At 54.4% G+C, this 21,573-nt stretch overlaps 1 protein-coding gene across 1 annotated transcript; it reads left to right on the top strand.

Annotated features, from left to right (window-relative positions):
- Window positions 1-676: 676 nt before the first annotated feature.
- On the top strand, window positions 677-21,034 carry NOVA2 (NOVA alternative splicing regulator 2). The gene is made up of 4 exons (XM_087827268.1): window positions 677-953; window positions 9,350-9,493; window positions 14,432-14,598; window positions 19,952-21,034. The coding sequence occupies exons 1-4, from the start codon at window positions 677-679 to the stop codon at window positions 21,032-21,034; spliced, it is 1,671 nt and encodes a 556-aa protein (XP_087683394.1).
- Window positions 21,035-21,573: the final 539 nt, after the last annotated feature.

The following is a 21,573-nucleotide window of genomic DNA, read 5'->3' as shown; positions in this document are numbered from 1 at the left end:
AAACGTTCTTTACAGGTGAGGGCTGCGGAAGCTGTGCCTGAGCCCAGGGTCCTATTGTAGCCTGGGGGAGCTGGGTTCCTACCGCAGATGAGGGAAGGGGCGTGGCCAACATATAGGGGCGTGGTCTGGACTTCCAGGACGGACCAATGAGCGCTGAAGGGGCGGGGCCCTGACCGGCATGGGTGTGGCCTTGCGCGGGTGGGCGGGGCCAGGCCGCGGTGGGAGCCTAGGGGAAGAAGATGCTCGGTCCAGCAGCCACCGCCAGCCCAGCCGCAGCTGCCGCCCGTGCCCGCCGCCCCCCGCATCCCCACTAGCGGCCGCCTCCGCCTCCCACCTCCGGCCCCCCGCCCCGAGCTGGGTCTGGGGGGCTCGGCCCTCCGCCCGGGGTAGCAAAGAAGGGGGTCCCGTCTCTCCAGCGGCGCAGCCAGTCCCCGGGCTCCCTGATCTTAAGAGAGAGACCCCACCCCTCAGTTTTCTCCGGACCCCATCGGAGACCCCCCCGTCCCTCCCATACTGCTCACATCCGCTCTCTCGCCTCTGTCAGCCCCCCAGAACCAGCTCTCTCCCTCCTTCCCTCTCCGGGGCTCCCCCTCCCCCATCCCTCCGCCGCCGCCCCCTCCCCCTCCCACATCCCCTTCCCTCCCCCTCCCCTCCCCTCCCCCCTCCCCCCCCCACCATGAGGATGATGGCCGCCGGCGCGGTGCACGGCCTCTTCACGGCCTCCGCGGCCCCGCAGCCGCCGCCGCCCCCGCCGCCGCCGCCGCCGCAACCCCAGCCTCCCCAGCAGCCGTCGCCGCCGCCACAGCAGCCGCCGCCGCCGCCGCCGCAGCCGCCGCAGCAGCAGCAGCCGCCGCCCCAGGCCCCCCCCATGGAGCCCGAGACCCCGGATTCCCGCAAGAGGCCCCTCGAAACGCCCCCCGAGGTGGTCTGCACCAAGCGCAGCAACACGGGAGGTGAGAACGGGCCGCGCTCGGGGCGGGGAAGCGGGCAGGGGGCCTCGCCTTTCTCCAGCCTTCTCTCCCCCCAGTTGGCAGGTGCAGGGGCTCTAGGGAGGGGAAGGGCGCCCCTCCCTAGACCCGGAACCGAGAGGGGAGTTGGGGAAGGTCCAGACCCCCTTCCCTTCTGGCCGCGGCCCGGGGCTGGGAGCTTTGTCTACGACTAGAGGGGTTGGGGGGGAGGGGGTGGTAAGTGTCCTTGGGGGGGCGCAAAGGATGGGGGGCGTGGGTCCCTCTGAGCCGGTGTCCGTGTCCTTGAGGGGTGTGCGATGTGACCCTGTCGGGGCAGGGGTGTACCCGGCTGGCGTGCCCTGGAGGGGGAGGGGAAGGAGTAGAGGAGGCCTGTGGACCCGGAGCTTTCCAGCGTCCCTCCCCGGGGATGTCCTGAGCAAGGGTTGCCCCGGGGGGAGGCATGTGTGGGCCATGGGTGGAACTGTGCGTGGGGACAAGTTGGGTGGGTGTGTTGGGTGAGATGGAGGGAAGGGTGGGCGTGTGGAGCTAGGTGGGAGAATGTGCGGCTGGGACAGGTGTGTGTGTTTGTGTGTGCGTGTGGGCCCTGTAAGGCCTGGATGTGTGACATTAGGGCTCATGGATATGACAGGAAAGAGGGTGTGCGTGTGTGTAACGAGATGATAGGGGCTGGGATCCATATTTGAGACCCTTGAAGGGGCGGATATGTGTAACAAGGGAAAATGTGTGCATGTCACCCCAGAAGGGGCCGTGGCAGTGGTACACAAGTGAGAGGGTGTGTGTGACATGCAAGCCGGTGTGTGGGGGACGCCGAACGGGCTGGCTCCGGGTGTGAGCCATGAGGCTGTGTGGATCAGGGGGAGGCAGTCAGTGTGTGACACAGGCGTGTCTGGGGTGGGGTGGGACCAGGAGAAGCTAGTGAGTGTATGTGACAAGAAAATGATGTGGGTGTGACTCCAGAGAGGCTGTGGCTGGGTGTGACACATGGAGGTGTGCAACAGTGACATCAGAGGGGGTGTGTGCGGCACAGGGAGGCGGGTGTGTGATGAGGGAGAAATTGGGGCTCTGTGGGTGACAGGGAACAGGGAGCATGTGCATGTGACACCCAAAGGGTATGAAAAGGGAAGGGGGTGTGTGTTTGTAACAAGGAGGGAGGTGTGTGTGTGAAATGGTTGAGTGTGTGACACCAGGGAGGTGGGGATGGGTGTGTGTGTGCGCGTGTCAGAGCAGTGTGTGTGTGTGTGTGTGTGTGTGTGTGTAAGACAAGTGGGGGCCCCTACAAGTGTGTGACCTGGACAGGGATGTATACCAAAGAATAAAGGACAGGCTGGGAGCACTGGGTGTGTGTCTCAGGGAGCCGGCAGCGTTTGTCCGGGTCCTCAGAGCCCAGCCCGTCAGCTCCCTGGAAGGAGGGAGACCCCAGAGCAGACAGGCCCCTCCGGGCGGTCACCTTGGCCAAAATCTCTGCTTCCTCTGGTCTTTTCCTCCGGATGGGAGCAGGATGCCTCAGGCAGAGTGCACCTTCCCTGCCCGGCGCTGGAGTGGGCCGGGTGGGGGCCTCCCACATCCTCCGTCCAGATGAACAGTCTCTTCCTTGCATCCCAGCGCTCCCCCCACTCCTGTCCAGGTGGGACAGGAATCGGGGACCCCCTGGCCGCCTATGATGGTGTCCAGCAGAAATTGAAGGAAAGGGAAGTTGGGGGAGGGGTTGGGAGCGAGTTTCCTGTCCTTCTTCCTGCTTCCCCACCCCCACCACACACATGAATGTGGCCCCACCGACTTCCTTCCCTCCTTCCTGTCCCACTGCTGTGCCCAGTCCCAGTCCCAGTCCCAGTCCCAGTCCCCAAGAGGGTTGGGACCCAGGTGGTCCCTGAGCCCAGTCTGGCAGCCCAGCGCTGCCCCCGCTGCTGGTGGTGGTGGTGCAGGGTGGGGGGGTCCCATTCTTCTCTTAAAGGGGCCGAGATGCTCCAAATCAGATCACTCAGAGCAGCAGTCTATCTGCCAAAGATGTTCAGGTCCCAGTACTAGGCACCTTGCTCTGAGTCGGACTTTGAGATATGGGTTAATTTCCAAGTAAATTCCTCCAGGGAGATGATTTGAGCTGCTTTTTCAGATAAGTAAAACTGAGGCTCAGGAAAATGAAGCCACATGCCCAGTCACACAGCTCATCAGTGGTGGAGCTGGGAGCTGGTCAGCCCTGGGTGCTGGGTTCCAGAACTCATGTGCTTGACTCTCAGCAGCAGGGAAACTAGGATGAGCCCTTAGGGACCCACTCCTCCAGACTGCCGCCTCGTCTCCCCTCCCCTCCCACTGACCCATGGGTAAACTGAGGCCCAGAAATGCACAGGGACGATCTTCCATTTACAGAAACACTCAAGGGCAGGGCTAGGCAAGGGTCTGGTACTTTCATCTCAAAAGTGAGGGCTTCTGATAATACTTTCATGGCTGTGGAATATGGGGCCAACCTCACCCCTTTTCTGAGCCTCGGTGTTACTACCATCTGCCAAACTGGGAAATAACAATAACCACAATGATAATAATAAAAGCTACCAATACAATTGTTTAATGCCTTACATGCAGTATGTCATTCATTTAATTCTTCCACTGCTCTATGATGTAATAATAATAATAATAATAATAAATTGCAGTGATGGCTAACATTGATGTCTACAGTGTGCCAAGGATAATTATGGAAAACACTTGGTACAGACCAGTCATTGAATCCTTACAATTCTATTATGTTATCCATCTTACAGATGGCAAACTGAGGCTCAGACAGGTTAGGTAACTTGCCTGAAGTCAGCCAGCTAATAAGAGGCAGAGCCATGATTCTAACTTGGGTGGCTGGCTCCATTGTGTATGTAGACGCTATAGTGAACTCCATTTTCAGGTGAGGGGTGAGGGACTCCTCTGGGTGTCACAGCAAGTTGTGGCAGACTGGGCAGATTGACTTCTTGCCCATGGCACCAGCCTGCCACTCCTGCCCCATTCTTGGGGGCAGATAGAGGAGATGGTGGCTGTTAAAACTGGCTTCTGGGCACTGTGACTGGCAGACAGATGCCATTGGGAGGGAGATGAGACACTAAGGACAGGAGGCATTGGGTGAAGAGGTGGATGGAAACTCCAGTTAGAAGAAACAAATGACCCCAGTCTGAGGGGACAATAACAAAGTGTCCCCCTTGAGTACAGATGATAACTCTGAAGGTGCCGCTAGAATGGCACCTTCCCACCTCTGTCACCCCCATATATAAACAGAAACTTACACACATACACACCTCATACCCCAGACGTAGCTTACGCCAGCCAGGTCTTGCTCCCAGCATCCCTCACTCTTTAACACAAAGACAACAGCATCAGGGTTAAGGGCACTCGAGTGAGACCTTCCAGGGTCCAACTCATCGCTGTCCTGTGCTGGGTGTGGGACCCTCAGGCAAGTTATTTCCCTGCTCTGAGCCTCAGTCTCCTCATCTGAAAAATGGGGACTGTAAGACCTCCCTCTGCCTCTCTGGGCTGTTGTGTGGGTTAAATGAGATCATGCATGTAAAGCACACAGTGCAAGGCCTGGCAGATGGTAAGCAAGCAATAAACAATAGATGACTATTATTATTATTATTATTATTATTGCCACTGAGAAAGTCATGTCACAGTCCCATCTCACCATTCAATTGTGAATCCCCCAAGGAAGCCATACCCCGCCCACCTTTCTCTCACTCAGAGACAGTGTCACAACACAACGACAGCATCGCACCTTGTGGCGTTCATCCCCTCAGAGTACTAGCTTCTCACTAATGGGAACACCATCAGTCACAGAAAGACACCCCGCGCCTGACGCCCCGCCCTCCTCAGCGGGACCATCCCAGCCTCGCCCCCACCGCCTCGCCCCCACCAGCAGCATCCTCAATGCCCCTGTGACACTATGAGCATCACACCCCAGCCTTCTCATACCTCCACAGGACATGCCGCGCTCCCACCCCTGAACCCCAGACAAGAGCAGCTACCATGAGTACAACACCCCAGCTTTGGCCTCCCCAGACATACTGTCGCTGAAGACAATACCTCTACAGCGTACACCCCTTCAGCCCTACCTTTGACATTACTGATGCCCCTTCCAGATCAAAGCCACCTTTCGGGGCCAACTCTGACAGTAAAAATGTCACTCTTACCCCAGCACCCCAGATCTTTTGGGCAGGTGAACATTATTTAGAGACGGGGTAGGGGGGTTTGGTTGCTTTTTGGAAGCCTTCAGAAACACTGCTGAGAAGGGTCGGCACCAAAGGGGGGGGAACCAGAGACTCATAAAGACTAGAAGAGGAAAGGCAGTCCCTTCCCAAGGTGGAAATGCTTGAAACTGCAGCCCGAGGGACACCAGTTAATCAGCAGAGCTGAGGTTGGCATCTTTCATTCTTCGGTCCCTGTCATGAATAGAGGGAGCTGCCTGGATCCCCAGGAAAGAGCTAAGGGGGGGTGGTGGAGCGGGGGGGGGGGGTGTGTGTGGCAAGTTCTGGCATCTAAATCCTGCCTCGGGAGAAGGAAGAACTTTTTCACAGGCAGCCTTGATTGCTCAAACAGGATGGGATGCGAGGCTTGGGGGCTCCAGGTTCCAGAGACCACGTGCCTCCCCTTGCTGCAAGGCAGGCTGGGAAATAGAGGCCTGGCTTCTTCCCGGGAGAAGTGGGACTCATGCTGTGGGGAGTGCCCCCAGATGGGAAGGACATGCACGTTCTGAGAGGACCAGACTGGTGGCCACGATGGGGACTCCTGGGGCCTAGGGTTCTGAGCTTGAACAGGTGCAGGTCTCAGCTGGTCACTGTCCCCAGGGGACTGGCCTGAGGGGGCGCTCCAAATTGCCACTAGTCTGATACAGCGACCACCTCGCACCCATTAGGTGGTTTAAGGGGGTCCATGGACAAACTGTTTTGTGACCATTGTGTGTTTATATCAATGTGCTTTGGGGGGGGAAACAACATAACCAGCTCTTCAAACTCTGGCTATTAGTAATGATTTAATATCCTCCTTAAATCAGTGCATTTAAATGTTAAGAGTGAGTGGTGTGTACAGGAGGCAACCAGTCGATGTGTCTCTCTCACGTCAATGTTTCTCTTTCTCTCTCCCTCTCTCCCCCTCCCTACCTTCCACTCTAAAAATCAATGGAAAAAATATCCTTGGGTGATTTACAGCAACAAAAAAGTGAGTGGATTTAAAGTAAAGGGACCACCTGTCTTGTACCCTGGTATATCCCCAGCACCTAAAACAAGGCCTGGCCCTGGCTGGGTGGCTCGGTTGGTAGGGGCGTCATCCATGGACCAAAGGGTTGCGGGTTTGATCCCCAGTCGGGGCGCGTACGGGAGGCAACCGATTGATATTTCTCTCACATCGATGTTTCTCTCGCTCTCTCCCTTTTTCTCTCTCTAAAAATGAAAACATTCTCTCACGAGGATTATAAAAATAATCATGATCGTGATGTTGATGATACCTAACATTTCTCAAGTTCTCTATGTGCCTGAGGCCATCCTAAGTACTTTACAGTTTATCGTGTCATTAATGACAATAACCCTGTGAGGTAGTGCTGTCATGTCTCCATTTTACAGATGAGAAAACTGAGGCCCGAATAGGTGAGGCGGCTTGCCCAAGGTCACACAGGCTGCCAGTGACAAAATTCACACTCAGCCTAGGGCTGTTTCTGCCACTGCCTATGAGAATTCTGACAAAACCTGGGAAGTGGGAGAAAGGGCACAGGAAATGGGGTGGGGACATGCCCAGTTCAGGAGGGAAGCTGGTTGGAAAGAAGATGGGGAATGGAGTCGGAGAACTGGGCACTAGTGAGAGGGGATGGGTCTCCCTGTTACTGAACCTTCTTTCTGCGCCTTCCAGAGATAGAGAACTAGCCCTCCTCTCTGTGCCGGGTCTAGGGGTAGGGCAGGCAAGGGGCCACCTCTGGGAGCCCAGGGAAGGAAGTGAATTGGGGGGAGGGTCAGGATGATTGATGGGGAGGCACCCTGGGGAGAGCTAATTACCTAATAGGCTTAATGGTCTCATTAGGCAAGTATAAGAGGATTGCCTTGGGCTCAGGGAAACCCCTTAATTCTGGACTCCCTCCCCATGCAGGCACAGCCACATACAATCCCATGCCCTTAGAACCCCAACCTTCCATCTGAAGGAGCCAGGTGGAGATGGGCAGGGACCCCAGCCCCGTCCCCTGCCCCCACTTTTACCAGCACAGTTTCTCTTTTATCTGCTCTGTATGTCGGAGTTTCATGGGAGAACATTGAAAATAGGTTTCCTTTACTTAAGAGAAACAGTTGAAAACCACTGGGGGATGGTTTAAGACCTTAAGCTTTGGAGACAGAATGACGTGGGTCCCTCTTTTCCCCTCAGTGTTTATTGCATGTCTACTGCTGCTGGACACCAGGGAGTCCCTAGGACACAGGGGTGAGCTCTAGGCATGACCCACAATGGGCTTCTTGGATACATTGCTCTGAATACATCCCCTCCTCAAAGTTCAAGGAAAGCTTCCAAGAATAAGAGGCATTTGAAAGTGGGGATCTGAAGGACAAGAGGAATTCACTGGGGGAGGAAAGTTCCAGACAGAGTGTGTGCAAAGCCCTAAGGTGGGGCGGAGGAAGAAACGTTGGAGGAATAAAAAGCAAAGTGTGTCTAGTGCCCATAGAGAAAGATGAGGACCTGAAGCTGGAAAGCTGGGCAGGGCCCAGTCACCAAGGGACTTAGGTTGAGAAGGCTTCAGAATTTGTACCCTGGAAGGACATAGGGGCAACAGTTTGGTTAGAAGGTAAGAGAGGCTAGGCACTTGCTTTACACAAGACCAAGAAAACTGGCCCATAACAAAGAGTAGCCAAAGTCCCCAAAATACCCTTGGCACTGCCTTGCCGCCTCAGGTCTTGGGACTGTCCTTGAGTGCATGGGTCTTTGGCCACCAGCAGCCGGAGGGTGTTAAGCAAGGGAGGGCCAAGAATGGGGCGGAATTGCATTTGAATCTCAGCCCAGAAACTGTCTTAGTGCCCTTGGGCTGGTTACCTTGGGCCGGTGGCTTTCCTTCTCTGAGTTTCTTTGTGCCTCAGTTTCCTCTTTTGTAAAAGTGGAGCTCGTTCTACCCACCTCACTGGTAGGTTGTTGAGGAGTGGATGAGATCAGTCTTGCAAAGCAGCACAGCACCAGGGCCATAGTGAGTGCTGAGAACATGGCCACAATCCAGCCCTCCTCCCTCACCTCTCGCTGCTTCCACCAGTCAGACGGTCATCACCTCCCACCTAGACCATGGCAGTCACCTTCTCACTGGGCTCCCAGCTCTTCCACTCTTGTTCCTCACAGTCTGCTCCCCTCCTGAGTGTCAGAGGGATACTTCTTGAAACCTAAGATCATATCCCTCCTCTGCTCAGAGCCCTCTGTGGCTCCCAGCTTACTTGGAGTAGAAATCAAAGACCTCACTGTGGGCCACAAACCTGAATGCCCCACCACTACCACCACCCTTCTGAGTCCTTATCTCCTCTCACTCTCCTCACTCAGCGCCAGCCACACAGGCCACCTCACTCTCCCTCCAACAACCCAGGCATAACCCCACCCCAGGGCCTTTGGACCTGCTCTTCCCTCGCACAGCCACATGGTTGTTCCCCCCTCCACAGCCTGGAGACAGTCTATCATAACATTCAGAGCCTGGACTCTGGAGCCAGGTTGGCTTCAAATCTCAGCCCTGCCACTTATGTGAACTGGGGCAATTTCTTCACCTTCGTTTCTCATCTGTAGAATGGGTGTGTTTTGTGTTGTGTGTGTTTTTAAGTACCTCCCTCCTCTCGTCAGTGTGAAAATGAAGAGAACTGATATTTGTAAGTACTTGGGAGAGAGCCTAGCACGTATTAGGTGCTCTAGAGCGTGTGATACAGAAAGCAAGCCACGCTCTCGGGAGGGCCTTCCTGGCCCCCAGGCCTGACAGAGCAGCCCCTGCGCTCCCCGCCTTCGTGCCTGTTTGTTTCCTAGTACCTGCCACAGGCTGGCACAGACCATGCTGTCTGTCGCCCCCTCTAGAACATGGCTGTGCAAGCTCTCGGCTGAATCACTAAAACTCTTCCGGCCTTATTTACGCGGGAAATCGGGGAGCTTCGTTCTTTTCATGGCTGTTCCACTAAAACAGTGCCAAGCACGTAGCAGGTGCTCAGTAACTATTATGGAATGAATGAATGACCGAACGAACGAATGAATGTTATTATTTTCCTTTCTGCTGGTCTCATGGTCATTGCTCCTGTGTGTTACTGTGATCCCAGTGGTTTCCTAGGGCGCCCCATGCTGGCTCCTGAAGAAGGGGTACCCTCCAAAGGTGAAGACCCCTCCGCCACTCCCCTCCCTGACCCTCCTCCCGCCCTGTGCCCCTGCAGAGGAAGGCGAATACTTCCTGAAGGTGCTGATCCCCAGCTACGCCGCGGGCTCCATCATCGGCAAGGGCGGGCAGACCATCGTGCAGCTGCAGAAGGAGACCGGGGCCACCATCAAGCTTTCCAAGTCCAAAGACTTCTACCCGGGTGAGGCCCCGCCCAGGACTCTGTCCTAGGCCTCCCCTCCCTCCCACCTGGGCCCTGGCTGAGGGGGAGGGGCTGCCCCGGGGGCGGTGAGCGTGGTGGGGGACCTCCCCTCCCCCTAAAGGGGGGGGGCAGAGCTGCCCTCAGCCCCTGGGGCCAGGCCCGAGAGCAGATGGGGGTGGGGGCAGGGCTAGACAATGGGTCTGCTGCATATTCATGAGCTCATTTGCATGATGTGCTGGCAGATGTGCCTCTTCCCACACACCTGCCCCTTTGGGTCAGTTGCAGGAGCTTGTGGGGAGGGGCAGGGAGGCAGGTGTCACGATGCTCCTTGGGGTTTGGGGAGCCAGCCATCCGCGTCACACCCCCCACTCTTGCCCTTTGGATTTCTCTGGCACCCCATCTTGCCCGATCTGGGTCTCACTGGTTTGCTCTGTCATTCATTATGTGTCTCTCTCGCATCCTGTCTCTGACTCCCACTTTCTGTTGCCTCCGTCTCGGTCCCAGGGGCCCCTCTCGGTCTCTGGCTCTGTCTGATACCCCGCACATCCCGGCTTCAGTCTCCCATTCCGTCTGTCCTGTTTCTACTGTGCCATCCCTCCCTCCGCCCTTCCCCTCTACCTCCCATCCTTTCCTTGCCCCCACCTCTCCCATTCTCTCGTTTTTCTCATTTTTCTTTCTCTCGCTCTCCCAGCTCTCTCGGTTCAGTCACCCATGCAACCAGTATTCAGCAGCGGCCCCCAACGAGGCCACGCTCTGCGGGGCTGCCCCTCATTTCTTTCTGCCCTTGCGTGCCCATCTCCCTTACACTTCTCTCCTCCTAAGCCTCAGCTTCATGCTTTGATTTTTCTCTCCCCAAACCCAGATGTTTTCCTGCCTCTCCTCCATCTCTATCTCCCTCCCCTCAACCATACAGTTTTCAAGGCCCCTCCACTCTCTCTAATCCCCTCAGTGTCTCTCACCCTGCATGTCTCCCTCTCAAGTCCAATGCCTGAGCTTCGACATCTAGGAATCCAGGGAAGGCCCCCCGAATTATTCCATCTTTGGCCCAGCGCTAGTTCTAGTCCATCCTTAATCCCCTTGGATTATTTTAGGTCAAATACCAGAGCTGGAGCCCAGGGTCAGGGACACATTCATATCCTCCCTCCCTCCCTCCCTCTCTCTCACTCTCTCTCTCTCTCCCCCCCTCCCCCCTCCCCCTGCCACCTCCCATCTCAGTAAGCAGCTTTGGCAAGAGGTTTAGAGAACAGCCCAGAGAACCTGGCAAACCCCCTTTTTCTCTTCCACCCTGGCCCAGCTCCCCCAGACCCCTCCAGCCCACAAGAGATGGGTAAGACCTCAGCTTGGGACATTCATCCAAGGACACTTGGTTTCTTGCCCCTGAATCACATTCTGTGACATGAGACACATCATCCTCTCCCAGCTCTGTGACACACCCCACAGACCAGGCAGCTGGGAACACCGGAGGATGGGATAGTCATTGATTCTCCTGGGATAAACACAATTCGAACAAACAACATAAGCCAGAATCTCTCCCCACCCCTTGGATGTGCAACCAGCCTCCCTCCCTGCTCCAGATCCTATGGCATCTGCCAGCTCCCGACTCCGAAACACAGGATGCAGCCCACTAGACCCTCTAGTCCTGTCCCTAGGACCACCAGGACCCATGGGGACACAAGAAATAAGATACTACTGCTCGAGACAAATAGCATATTTCCCTCTGCTTCTGGCTGACACCCTTTTATTCATTCATTCAACACACATTCTCTGAGCAGCTTCCTCTGTGCCACCTTGTGCTGGACAGAGATGGGGACACGGCAGTGACTGAGATGCCCCAGCCTTGCCCTTTACTATCTCACATCCCAGCAGGAAAGACAGACCCAACATGAGTGACAATCCAGAGTGTCAGGGCTAAATGGGGAAGGCTGGAGGATGGTGAGAGCCCAGGTGGGGCACTTGACTCAGCCTGGGGAGGTGAGGAAGGGCCTCCTGGAGGAGGAGCCCGGAACAGTAAGTAAAAGTGAGCTAGGTAAAGAGCAGTGAGGGCTGTTCCAGGAAGGTGAACTAACATGTTCAAAGGCTTGGGGGGAGGGTGGTTGATTCACTGTGGCTGACACATAGAGAACAGGTGAGAAATGGAAAGGGTCATGTAGGCCTCGTAGGCTCACAGACAAACACACACAACACAGGCACTGCGCTTGTGTGTCTACTACAAAACCTGCATGGCCCTTAACCTCACGGGAGGGACAGAACACAGAGAGGGTCCCCTCCTTGGTACAGGAAACCCCAAGCCCCAGATTCAGTCCTTTCAGGTCATACATGGAGACACTGAGACCCAGAAAGAGGCAGGTCCCTGCCCGAAGCCACAGATTCCTGTGCACTCACTCACCCAGATGATTCTAAACTTCTGAATGGGAGCATCCACCTGAAGCCTGGGACCCTCCCCCCAGAAGGGAAACACTGATACACACATTTTTAAAAAAATTATTGATTTATTATGTATTTGCGCCAAAGTGACTACTTAATAAATTCGCACATACCCTTTTTTACTGTCAAAAATTCAAAAGCAAAACTTCAGTCCTGTTATGCCCCCCTTTCTATCCTCCCACACACATACTTCACGCCCCCCAAATTTAGTCCAGGTGGCCCAGTGGTTAAAAGCTCAGACTCTGAGCCAGACACCTGAGTTCCAATCCTGAGCTTTCGCTACTGGCTGAGTGTGAGCAAACCCCAAAGCTCCTCTGCACCTCAGTGTCCTTAGCAGTAAGTCAGGAGTAACAACGCTGCCTGCCATATGTATTAAAGTGAACCAGTGTATATAAAGTGTTCCGAATGGCACCCGGCGCTGGGTGTTACGTAAGCACCAGCTGTTATTATTGGACATTCTTCCAGAGTTTAACTGAGCCCTGCAAAACCCCTGTGGGTCTGGGTTAAGAACTGCAAGGGGCTGGGAGATCACAGACTGCACTGGAAAGAAACCTCGCAGTGAGGGAAAGCCCGGCCACTTCGTGCAGGCTCTCCCTGGGGCCACCCTGAATCCCCCCAGTTCCCACCCTGACCCACACCCTTTCCTATTTACACCCAGACGGAGGCAGCCTGTGCGCTGACTCACCCTTGGCTCAGACCAAGCCATTGTTCTGGGGTGGGGGGGGTAAGAGTGAGGAACAGTGGCCCAAAGGAGGTGGAGGATGTCAACGACACAAGTGACCCAAGACAGTGACACCCACACACGGCACAACTGGCATGCCAGGCTGAGAGATGGCAAGCGAGGGGTTAGGGTAGTAGCGCCAGCATGCCGCGTTAGAATGCCCACAGGACACCGGTCACTCGCCGTGTCCCAGACACGCAGGCACGCGGAGCCTGGCACACACTCAAGACTTTCTACAGAGCCAGGGAGCTAACTGGTCTTCCAGACGGAGTCCCACCCAGGGAGAGACGCACACACGCCCCACACCCCAACAGGCCACTCACCCAGGCACTCACATTCTCAGGCCTGCCAGTCCTAGTAGCGTCGTCTTTGTCTAACAGTGATACATACACTCAACATGCTCAAACACACCAGTCCTCAAAACAGGCTTCCATCTGGACACCTGGGTCTGCTCTTGGTCTCTTTCTTAGGTTCACGCACACGAGTCATAGTCTTGTCTGTATCCTGTACACACACACACATATGCATGCATGCCACACACCCATCATCCGGATAGTCTTCTGAACACCTAAGGTATCTAGCTGTCGCTTTACCTTACACACCCGTATACACATATACACACACACTGTCATACAGTGTCAAAGTGCTATCCATTCATCGTATAGCCTCAGCGTCGCTTAGTGAGATTCTTTGTTTCTTTCTCCAAGACTCTCATAGTATACTTAACCTTGAACATCACAGTGACACCCGGAGTCTTTCTCACATTCAGGAGTACACACGGACCTCTTTGCTGGATCACTATGTCATGCAGTCTGTATCTCATCTCTCCTGCTGTTTCTCTTATGCACACATACACAGATAAGGATCCTTTAACCAGTCCTGTGTACACATGCTCACGTGCACATGCATGCACACACACACAGGCCACTCACCCAAACAGGTTCGCAGATGTTCTCACACTGCTTGCAGTGTCACCCAGAGTGTCTCTCCCACACACTTATCCCAGCACCACCCAGAGTTAGCTTCTCTTCTCCCCACTGCCCCCCAACACACACACACACACACACACACACACACACACAGTAATGATGCCCAGGTCAGAAGCACAGCCAATATCTGGAGAATCTCCAGCAAAGGCACCCAGTCCCCCAATGCCCACTCTTGGACAAGTTGCCTTTGACCCCCTCTGTTCTCCCCTGTGTCCACACCCGTGCCCTCCCCCATCCCTCAGCCCTCCATCTGGTGGGTCCAGGCAGGCACTCAGGCCTCTTTTCTGTCTCCCCCATCCCCCAGCCCTTCCCCATCCTCTCCAAAAGCCCAGAGGCCCTCGCTGCAGGCTTTCAGGAGTTGCCATGGCAACAGGGCCTCGTCCCTCGTCCCCCTGGGGGTGGGCTGAGGACCGGGCCAGCCAGACCGATAAGGGGGTTCCAGTTACTGTGGCAACCGTTGCAGGCCTGAGCTCTCCCGCTTCTAGAAGGGGGAGTGAGTGAATGGTTGCCAAAGCGACCGGGAGCCAGCAAGGACTGGGAAGAGGCAGCTGAGCCCTGTCTCCCTTGCCCAGGGCTGCTGTGGGCATCGCCAAGCACTTAAGCATCATTCTTCCCTCCCCTCCGGTTGCTTTAGGGGAGGGCAACGAAGTGCAGATTATAAAACAGGGATTCCACTCACTCTCCCAGCCACCCACCATGGCCTGGGAGCCCATGCCAGCTTGCCCAGGCTTACCATGTGACCACTCTCAGGACCTCAGTTTCCTCTTGCCATTAAATGGGGCCTGTCTCTTCCTTGCTCAACAGGAACCACAGAGCGAGTATGCCTGGTACAGGGCACAGCAGAGGCCTTGAATGCTGTGCACAGTTTTATTGCCGAGAAGGTCCGAGAAATCCCACAAGCGATGACCAAACCTGAGGTGGTCAACATCCTTCAACCCCAAACCACAATGAACCCCGACAGAGCCAAGCAGGTCAGCAGGGGCAGATTGGGTTTCTGTAAAGCTGGTGAGGTTCGGGCAATGACGCTTCTCCCATCACTGGATTATGATGGGGGTTCAATGGGATAATGTCGATAAAATGCTTATCAATTAAGTCCATGGTAGTGGTTAGCAGTAGAAGTATTAGGGAGTCAGCCAGGGACTCCATACCTCCTGACTAAGGTCTGGGAGAATCTTGCCCACAACCTCCTACTGATCCCTCCTTCCTGGGACTCGGGGATTCCTCTTCCTCCTCCATCTCACCCCATTGTCTCTCCGAGCAAACTGCCTCCCACTTCCTGTTCCCACCGGAAGTGACCTCAGCGACAGCCCATCCACATCCAGGAGAGTTTAGCTTCTCATACTCCCTCTCTTTGTTAATTGTTGTATAAGTATAGCCCCCATTTTGGATAAGTGATGTTTCCTTAGCGAAAGAGGGGGCGGGTCCCTCTCCTACACAGCCCTCTCTAGAAAAGGTGGAAGGAGGAGCGCAGCGTCTCTCCGTTGCCTCAGTTACAGGGGGGCGTGGCAGGCAGCGGACCAATAGCTTCCCAGGCCTCTCCGGTTGCCATGACCACACCGGCGCGGCGCGGGTGGGCTCGCTGTAGCGCCCCTGGCGGCTGTCCTGAAGGCAGGGCCTAAGGCGGAGGGGAACGCGGGGTTAGCTGCGCACTCTGCAGTTTTCTCTCCCCTCTCCCGCTCCCATATTCTTGCACACGTGATGCAAAGGATGCAGAGGGGCGAGAAGCCCCGGGCAGGCGTACAGGCCACTTGTTGCGGGTTCCTTAATGTCTTCCTAGAAGCAAAGAGAGGGCCTTGGTAAAAGGAATCTGGAATTCTTGTTAATTCTTGTTGCCCTGAGGTGGGGGAAACCACGGACTGAATTCCCCCAGGCTCGTGGGGAAACGGTGGTCGGAAAGCCTTGGAAGAATGCTGCCCAGGAGATGGTCCCAAAAAGGACGGCGGGCTTGGGGCTTGAGGCTTGGAGCGCGGCTGCTGTCCTTGGTGCTGAAGCTGCTCCGCTCCTTGCGCCCTGGCTGCCTCTCCCACCAGCAGGCCACAGCTCACCCACACTTTACAGGAAGGCAAGGGTATTGTCTCTTTTCTCCACCTTGGTCGCTGCCACAAGAGAACCTGGGTTCATCAAGAGTCTGTACATATTTCAGGGAAAATGGGGTTAACACCATCTGTACCTGAGCCTCCCACCCCACCCACTACTCTGCAGGAACTCTGAGATACTGGAGTCCAAGGGCTATAACACCAGGTATTTTCCTCTGCCTTATTACTCCAGGACTCCAAAGAATGAGGGCGATAATGACTGAAGGCTCAGGCTCTGGTGTCCGATGTTGAGTTGAATCTTACTCTCATACTTCTTACCTGTGTGGCCTTGAGCAAGTGACTTGATTTCTCCATGCCACGTTTTCTCATCTATAAAATGGGCTTCATTGTGGCACCTGCTCAAGGGTGGTGGTGCTCATTGATGTCTGGAAAGCTCTTAGCATGCATGCCTAATGCACAGAAAGTTCTCAAAAAATGTTAGCTGTTGTTACTGTTATTGAGTCAGGAGACAGGTCTGTCTATTCCCTTTTGCCTTGGACTTGCTCTATTAGTCTGGGTCTGCTTCCTTTCTGTAAGCCTCAGTTTCCCATTCTTTACAGTGTAGAAGCTGGGCCAACCCAGGGATTATAAATTGAAATGCCTCCAGGATTCAGAAAGGGAACATGAAAGATTGAGGTCCGAGGCCTCATCATAGTGATATAATTCCACCCCTTAACGGGGGGGGGGGGGGCAGCCGCTACTCAACTACACTTGATACTTGCCCTTTGGGAATGTAAACATAGTGTTGCCACATCTTCCAAATTTTTCAAAAGAAGCCAGAAATATTTGAAATCAACTGATTTGTAAAGGTCAGCTTTGATTTAAGAACACTGTGTGGCTATGGGCTGGCTATGGCCTAAGGACCACCAGTTTGCCACCAGTTTTGCTAGACCAGTGATTCTCAGCCCCTGCTGATATCTGAATTATCTAGGTAGCTTACAATATATAGTCCAGGGTCCCCGCCCTGAATCAGAATTTCTGGGGCTAAGGCTTGGGAATCTGAATGTGGACTCTGTCCTGGAATCAGATCCTAGCTCTACTGTTCACTATCTGTGTGACCTTGAGTAAGTTACTGAACCTCTCTATGCCTTTATTTCCCAGTCTGTAAAAAGTGATAATAATAGTACGTACCTTGTTGAGTTGTTGCTAAAATGAAGTAAGTTACTGTATGGAAGTTTAGAAAAGTGCCTGGCACATGGTAAACACCATTAGCTGCTGCTGCTACTGTGGTTATTGCTATTGTTATTACTATTAGTTTAAAATCTTCAGACTTGCAAATCCCTGGGACAGATGGTCTCTGAGGTCCTTCTGTCTCTAAAATGCCTACAATTCAGTCGCTCTGTGATTCCAGGATGCTAGGCATATATTATTCTAAGATTCTACTGTTCTAACATCCTGAGACTCCAGGATTCTATGGAACTGCCCCTGCAGGTGTCTCTAAGATGTTGTGGTTCTCTACTCTGGGCCTATGGTAAAGGCAACTACTGTTTGCTGAGGGCTTGCCATGTGCCAGGCACTAGGGCAGCCACTTTAGTCATTGACTGTTCCCAATCACTGTATGGAGTAGCTGTGATTACATCAGTGTGGGAGATGAGGAAACTGAAGCACAGAGAAGTGAAGGCATTTGTTTTCACCATTTCTTGGTGATCAGTTTCTTGAGTGAATAGGTCCCATCTTTCCCTCTTTGCTCTGAAATGCTGTATCACATACTAAATACCTCTTTGCTGTTGGGTCTGGTTTTGTACTTTCTTTTGTTCTATCCCCTTCACTTGTCAGACTTCTTAGTTTCTAATGACTTTTTTTTTTAATATATCTCTATCAATTTCAGAGAGGAAGGGAGACAGAGAGAGAGAAACATCAATGATGAGAGTCATTGATCAGCTGCCTCCTGCACGCCCCCTACTGAGGATGGAGCCTGCAACCTGAGCAAGTGCCCTGACCAGGAATTGAACCATGACCTCCTGGTTCATAGGTTGACGCTCAACCACTGAGCTATGTGGGCTGGCCATTGGTTGATTCTTGTATGTGCCCTGACTGGGGATCAAACCCCCAACCTTGGAATATCGGGACAACGCTCCAACTGAGCTACTTGGCTAGATCTGTAAGATTTTTAACAGTAAAGTGCAGTTCAGTGGTTTTATGATATGGAGTTGTGCATCCATCACCACAATAGATTTTAGAACATTTCATTTCCTCAGAAAGAAATCTTGATCCCCTTAGCTATCACCCCTCAATCCTGCTAGCTCACACTCCCAGCCCTAAGCCACCACTAATCTACTTTCTGTCTCTATAGATTTGCCTGTTCTGATCATTCATATAAATAGAATCATACAATATATGGTCTTTTGTGCCTGGTTTTGTTCACACAGCATGTTTTCTAGGTTCATCCACGTTGTAGCATATATCAGTACTTCGTTCATTGAAACTGATGGCCAAATAATATTCTGTTATACAGATGAACATTTTCTTTACCCCATTAGACTTTTTAAATAAAGGAGAAATGAACGTAAGGTGATTTGTCATAAAATCAGGTGAATTTTAATATGTAGGTGCTCTGCCAGGACCACAGTAGAAAAAATCATAAAATAGCTGCTCATATCTAACACCGCCTAAGTGAGTGAGACAGGGACAAACGCAGTAATCCCTAGGGTAGCGTTGGAAACGTAAATGATACAAGTGGCGTTACTGCTGATGTCACAGTTTCCTAAGAGGATGAAAGACTCTTGGTAAAGTTCAGAACAAAACAAAGTACAATCCTCCCCTCATTTACTGAGAGTCGCATTCCTGGAATGTCAGTAAGCCTTAAACCATGCAAAAAAATTTAAAAATACTTAGCCCCTTATATGTATCATGGCATTCGGTTCTGGGCTCAGGGATTTACAAACAGACTTTTCACAACACGAATGTCAGGGAGACATTCAAAAGTCATAGAGGACCTGGGACGATTCTTCATTGTGAAAAGCTGCCTCTCACATTGTGCGTGCCAACATCTGCCCACTGAATGCCCATATCTGCCCCTAGTCATCAACAACCAAAACTGTTCCCACAAATTCCCCAAATACCCCAGGGCCTGGCGTGGGGTGGAGAGGAGAGGCAGAGGTGAGAGAGCGCTCAGGGCCAGAATCCACAGCTCTGAGGGGCGTGGGGAGGATTGGGAAGAGGGGTTTATATGTAGAATTCCTCTTGGAGATGTGAAAGGAGACATCTAATTTTGAAGTAGCCCCACTGGAATTTAGGTTGATCAATTTGTGGCTGCGGAGGATGGGCTGCTTTGCTGCCTAGAAGAGGGGACCGCCCTGCTTAAGTGACCAGTTCTCTCCCTGCCTTCTCAGGCATAAGGTTTTGTCGTCTTCAGCTTACAGATAAGACAACTGGATTAGGTTGCTAGGGCTGCCATCACCAAGCACCATACACCTGATGGCTTAAACGACAGAAATTCATCGCCTTACAGTCCTGGAGGCCAGAAGTCCAAGATCAAGGTGTTGGCATATCTGGTTTTTCCTGAGGCCTCTCTCCTTCGCTTATAGACGGCTGCCTTCTCTGTCTTCACTGGGTCTTTCCTCTGTGGGTGCCTGTGCCCTAACCTCCTCTCCTTATAAGGACGCCAGTCATTGAATTAGGGCCCCCTAATGGCCTCACTTAGCCTTAATCATCTCTTTAAAGGCCCTGTCTCCAAATACGGTCACTGAGGTAGTGAGGGTTAGGACTTCACATATGAATTGGGCCTGGGGAGAAACAGGCCCATAACAACAGCAAAGAGGTTATACGGTGGGAAGCACAATGGGGCATGAATTTCAGCTCCTTCACTATCTGCATGACCTGGGGCAAATCCCTTCACCTTTCAGGCCTCAAGTGGCTCATCTGTAAAGTGAGGCTAATGATGCCTTTTCTGGGGCTCAGGAGACTTAACGATACAGAAGAGCATTGTCACTGTGCAAGCCTGGAGCAGAGTCCTGGAGGCCCCACTGGGTCAGCCCTTAAGCCTTTGAGGTGCTGGATGGAAGGGAGGTCCCAGAGGACCTAGAGGCATGGGACAAGGTGGCCGAGAGGCTACCCAGGGGACTTGGAGTATTAGCTCTTTTTTAACTAACATGGGAAAATTCAGATATTTTTAACAACCAGTAGGACCATACGGGGCCATATTGAGGGGGCCTGACTGGGGACAGGAGAGCAGGGGCGGAAATGAGACTCATGTTACTGTTCAGGCTCTGATTCGGAACCTGACGGTCCTCCCAATCACTCCGCGCAGGCCAAGCTGATCGTCCCCAACAGCACAGCGGGCCTGATCATCGGCAAGGGCGGCGCCACAGTGAAAGCCGTGATGGAACAGTCGGGCGCCTGGGTGCAGCTGTCCCAGAAGCCAGAGGGCATCAACCTGCAGGAGCGCGTGGTGACGGTCAGCGGGGAACCCGAGCAGGTGCACAAGGCCGTGAGCGCCATCGTTCAGAAGGTACAGGAAGACCCCCAGAGCAGCAGCTGCCTCAACATCAGCTACGCCAACGTGGCTGGCCCCGTGGCCAACTCCAACCCCACCGGCTCACCGTACGCCAGCCCCGCCGACGTGCTGCCTGCTGCGGCCGCCGCCTCGGCCGCCGCCGCCTCCGGCCTGCTGGGCCCCGCGGGGCTGGCGGGCGTGGGCGCCTTTCCCGCCGCCCTGCCTGCCTTCTCGGGCACCGACCTGCTGGCCATCAGCACGGCGCTCAACACGCTGGCCAGCTACGGCTACAACACCAACTCCCTTGGCCTGGGTCTCAACTCGGCCGCCGCCTCCGGGGTGCTGGCCGCCGTGGCCGCCGGTGCCAACCCCGCCGCCGCCGCCGCCGCCAACCTCCTGGCCTCCTACGCGGGCGAGGCGGGGGCCGGGCCAGCCGGAGGGGCCGCCCCACCTCCACCCCCGCCGCCCGGAGCCCTGGGGTCCTTTGCGTTGGCAGCGGCCGCCAACGGCTACCTTGGGGCCGGGGCGGGCGGTGGGGCAGGCGGAGGGGGTGGCCCGCTGGTGGCCGCTGCGGCAGCCGCTGGGGCGGCCGGTGGCTTCCTGACGGCAGAGAAGTTGGCAGCTGAGAGCGCCAAGGAGCTGGTGGAGATTGCGGTGCCTGAGAACCTGGTGGGAGCCATCCTGGGCAAGGGGGGCAAGACGTTGGTGGAGTACCAGGAGCTGACAGGCGCCCGAATCCAGATCTCCAAGAAGGGCGAGTTCCTGCCAGGCACGCGGAACCGGCGGGTCACCATCACGGGCAGCCCCGCGGCCACGCAAGCTGCTCAATACCTCATCAGCCAGCGGGTCACCTACGAGCAGGGAGTGAGGGCCTCAAACCCCCAGAAAGTGGGATGAGGCCTGTGGTGTGTGCTCCCACCCTTCCCCCCTCCCCTCCCCCCCCTCCTCCCCTCCCCAACTCTTGACCTCAGCTGGTGTGGTCCTGCTCCTCCCGGGATTGGGGCTGGGGTAGGTCTGACTGCACCCCCCTCCCTTCTGGTAGTCATAGGCAGGATTGAGAGATGGCTGGGGATGGAGCCCAAAGCTCCCTCCCTGGCGCTGAACTGACCCCTCCTTCCTCCCTCCCTAAGCTTGGCTGGGCCTGACTCTCCTCTCCCAGGGCCCAGGTCTGTGTGATATCTGTATATATTGCATTTTGTTGATTTTAATAGAAAACAAAGCGTTATTTTCTCTTTCTTTCCCTCCTTTTTTTTTCCGGTAAGGATTTTTTCCCCCCCTTTATAAGTTTTTGTTTCCATACGGGAGGAGGGGAGGGAGCCTCTGGGTGACCTAGAATGAGGGGCCTCCCCAAAACAACACCCCACCTCTCCTGCTTTCAGTTCCAGCTCGAGGAATGTAGCGGAAGGAGAGGTAGCAGAAGTCTTAGCTGAAATGGG

This window comes from Miniopterus natalensis, chromosome 18 (assembly GCF_054644295.1).
Source record: "Miniopterus natalensis isolate mMinNat1 chromosome 18, mMinNat1.hap1, whole genome shotgun sequence".
Classification (NCBI taxonomy): domain Eukaryota; kingdom Metazoa; phylum Chordata; class Mammalia; order Chiroptera; family Miniopteridae; genus Miniopterus; species Miniopterus natalensis.
The sequence above is the reverse complement of the archived record's forward strand: the minus strand, read 5'-3'. Positions and strand labels throughout refer to the sequence as shown.

Coding starts and splice junctions, on each gene's coding strand:
- NOVA2 (XM_087827268.1), top strand. CDS start 677: ATGAGGATGATGGCCGCCGGCGCGGTGCACGGCCTCTTCACGGCCTCC. Junction 954..9,349: donor CAAGCGCAGCAACACGGGAG/GTGAGAACGGGC, acceptor GTGCCCCTGCAG/AGGAAGGCGAATACTTCCTG. Junction 9,494..14,431: donor GTCCAAAGACTTCTACCCGG/GTGAGGCCCCGC, acceptor CTTGCTCAACAG/GAACCACAGAGCGAGTATGC.